Source organism: Cryptomeria japonica, chromosome 7, assembly GCF_030272615.1.
Source record: "Cryptomeria japonica chromosome 7, Sugi_1.0, whole genome shotgun sequence".
Taxonomy (NCBI): Eukaryota; Viridiplantae; Streptophyta; class Pinopsida; order Cupressales; family Cupressaceae; genus Cryptomeria; species Cryptomeria japonica.
In genome coordinates this window covers 587,177,433-587,180,626 of record NC_081411.1, presented here as the reverse complement: position 1 = coordinate 587,180,626, position 3,194 = coordinate 587,177,433, and the positions used below count along the sequence as shown (strand labels likewise).

Here is a 3,194-nt window from a genome sequence, read left to right as displayed (position 1 = left end):
GAAGGTTGCTTGGCCTTTCAATTTTTCAAGAAGCTTAGCTTTGTGAAATAGAAATTAAAATCATGGAATAGGGAGGTGTTTGGCAATATCTTTGATGAAAAGAGAAGGCTAGAAGGAGATCTGGGGGCTTTGAATGCGAAGGTCTTGGCAGAAGGGATGGATGAAGTGGACTTCATCACAGAGAAAGATCTACTTAGCAAATATGGAGAAGTTTTGCAGAAGGAGGAGATTTACTGGAAACAGAAGTCGCGAGAAAACTGGCTTAAAGCAGGTGATAGAAACACGAAATTCTTCCACAGTTCGGTGAAAGCAAAGCGAAGTCTTAATAGAATTCTCTCCTTGTGGCTTACGGATGGTACGATCACTGATGACTCAAATCGCATATGCAAAGAGGTTGTTGCCTTTTTCGAAAAATCTATGGAGGAGAAGTGGAGTAGCTCAGTCGAGCTTGCAGGCCGAGCTACTAGAGTTAATCCCTCCCTTAGTCTCGAGGGAAGACAATATCATGCTTGAGGAATCGGTTTCGTTGAAGGAAGTCAAATCTATTGCTTTTAGGGTTAGGTGGAGAGAAAGCACCAGGACCAGACGAGTTCCAGGTGTTCTTTTTTCAGTTGTTTTGGGATGTGCTTGGTGAGGATTTACTAGCTGTGGTTGAAGAGTCAAGGTCCAAAGGCTTTGTCTTGAAGGAATTCAATTGCACTCTGGTGGCGTTGATCCCAAAGAAGGCCAAGCCGGAAGGAATGGAGGAGTTTTGTCCTATTTCATTGTGCAATACCATCTACAAGATCATCACTAAAGTTGCTGCTAATAGATTCAAGTTAATTTTAGGTAAGTTGATCTCTTGTGAACATAGTGGCTTTACTCCTGGAAGGAACATTGTGGATGGGGTGATTGTGGCCCATGAGGCAATCCACACGACAATGCAGGGCAGACTGAGAAGAATGATCTCGAAGCTTGACATTCAAAAAGCCTACGATAGAGTGGATAGGTCGTTCCTGGTGGTTGTGCTTGTAAGGTTTGGGTTTGGTAAGTCTTGGATTAAGTGGATTTCTAGTATGATTATGCAATTCTCAACTTCGGTTTTAGTTAATGGCAAGCCTCAAGGTTTCTTTTCGACGTCTCGAGGTATTCGCCAAGGGGATCCAATATCCCCCTTTCTATTTATTTTGTTGGCTGAAGTTCTTGGAAGGTCAATTGCTCACAAGAGAACTCAAGGGCTGTGGAAGGGCATTGAGATTGCTGGAGGGGTGGATTCCACAACTCATTCTCAGTTTGTTGATGACACCTGTCTTTTCGGTGTAGCTTCTATGCATGAGGCTTCGATTATGAAGAAAGTATTGAACAGATTTAGTTGGGCCACTGGTTAAGAAATTAATTGGCTCAAATCGGAGATATTTTTCTTCCACACAGAATGTTGGTCCTAGGGAGCTATTGCTAGATTGTTTGGGATAAAGATTGGATAACTGCCTAGTAAGTTCCTTGGTATGCCGCTCTTTTCTAGAGCAAGTAAGTCGAACATTTGGAAAGGGTTGCTAGATGGCTACAAAGCAAAGATGGAGGGATGGAAGAGCAAGTGGTTTTCCTTGGCTGGTCGTCTTCTGATGTTGAAGTCAGTTGTCTCGGCTATGCCGATCTTCCCTATGGCCTACTTTAAACTTCCAGGTTTGATCATTAAGAATATGCAGCAGAAGATGAGAAAGTTTTTGTGGAATGGAAATCATGAACAGGACAAAATTCTGCTTATGGCTTGGGACAGGGTGTGTAAACCCAAAGGAGGTGGAGGGGTGGGGCTCCGTGATTGGAGACTTGTTAATGAGGCTATGGGGGCTAAGTTGGTGTGGCAAATGTACAGTAAACTGGAGCAGAGGTGGGTCAAAATTTTACAAGCTAAATATTTGGATAGTAGGGAAAAGGAAAGGATTCTAACGGTTGAAAACCCACCGAGAGGGTCTGCTTTGTGGAACTTTTTGGTGAGTTGTAGGAGCCTGATCACAAATCATCTATCTTGGCGTATTGGCGATGGGCGTAAGGCGAGATTTTGGCAAGATTCCTAGGATGGACATCCATCTCTGGAGTCTCAGGCCCCCCAGCAAATCGTTTTAAAGACTGGTCAGGTTTGGGGCTCAAAGGTGAGCGATTTTTTGTCGCAAGATATGCCCTTTTTGGGATAGCGTTGGAATTGGAAAGACCCTCGGGAGCTAAATTTGGGGGTAGAGGAGGAAAGATATTTGAGAAAGATCCTGGAAAACTGAGAAGTTTCATTTTCGAGGGAGGAGGACAAAATAGTATGGTGTGGCGCCAAGAGTGGTAGCTACTCTGTGAAAGTGGGGGTCTCTCTTTTGGAGAGTGAAGGCAGGATGAAGGAATGGGAAACTAAGGTGTGTTGGAATAATGTTTGTCTACCGAAAGCGAGGGCCTTTTCCTGGCTTGCTGGAAATAGGCGGATTCTTTCTGGAGATTGCCTGAGGAAAATGGGGTTTGTTGGTCCATTCCGTTGTGTGCTCTGTGAAAAGGCGGAGGAAGATGTGGACCACCTCCTGCTCAACTGCGAGTTTGCCCAGGAAGCGTGGCTTTTTGGTTTGCAGAGATTGAATTGGAAGGGCCCCATGGCAGGGAATTTGTGTGATTGGTTGGATTCTTGGCTGGTTTCGGGCAAGCCTTCTACCTTTGCCACCGTATGGAAGATTTTGCCCTCTATCGTTTTATGGGAACTTTGGAAGGAACGGAATCGTAGAGTGTTTGAAGGAAAAGCGGAAAATAGGCAGCGCTTTTTGATTAGATTGGAGAGGGCCATCTCAGAACTGGTTTCTAATGCTGCCTCTCATGTGAACTTAGCAAAGGTCCCTTTCACTCAGTTTGATGCTAGTTTTTTGTTGAGTTGGCCTTTGGTTAAGTTCAGGCCTGTTAATGGGCATCTGAGGGCTAATCTTTAGAGTCATGGCCAATCAATCCCTGAGTGGACTCCGCCAAAAAAGGGGTGGATTAAGATTAATTTGATGGCGCATCGAGGGGCAACCCGGGGGTTTCTAGTGTTGGGGTGATTGCTAGAGACGATTGGGGAAACACTCTGGCCATTGGTGCTAAAAGACTGGTGGATGGGTCGAACAACGTTGTTGAGTGTCAAGCAGCATTAGAAGCTATTCTAATGGCCAGGAAACTAGGAGTGAAGAAACTCCATTTGGAAGGAGACTCTC

General features: G+C 44.9%; 1 protein-coding gene across 1 annotated transcript; it reads left to right on the top strand.

Annotated features, from left to right (window-relative positions):
• Positions 1 to 2,357: 2,357 nt before the first annotated feature.
• On the top strand, positions 2,358 to 2,933 carry LOC131049246 (uncharacterized). Its single transcript, XM_057983291.1, has one exon. The coding sequence runs from the start codon at positions 2,358 to 2,360 to the stop codon at positions 2,931 to 2,933; it is 576 nt and encodes a 191-aa protein (XP_057839274.1).
• The last annotated feature ends 261 nt before the right edge of the window (positions 2,934 to 3,194 follow it).

Coding starts and splice junctions, on each gene's coding strand:
- LOC131049246 (XM_057983291.1), top strand. CDS start 2,358: ATGAAGGAATGGGAAACTAAGGTGTGTTGGAATAATGTTTGTCTACCG.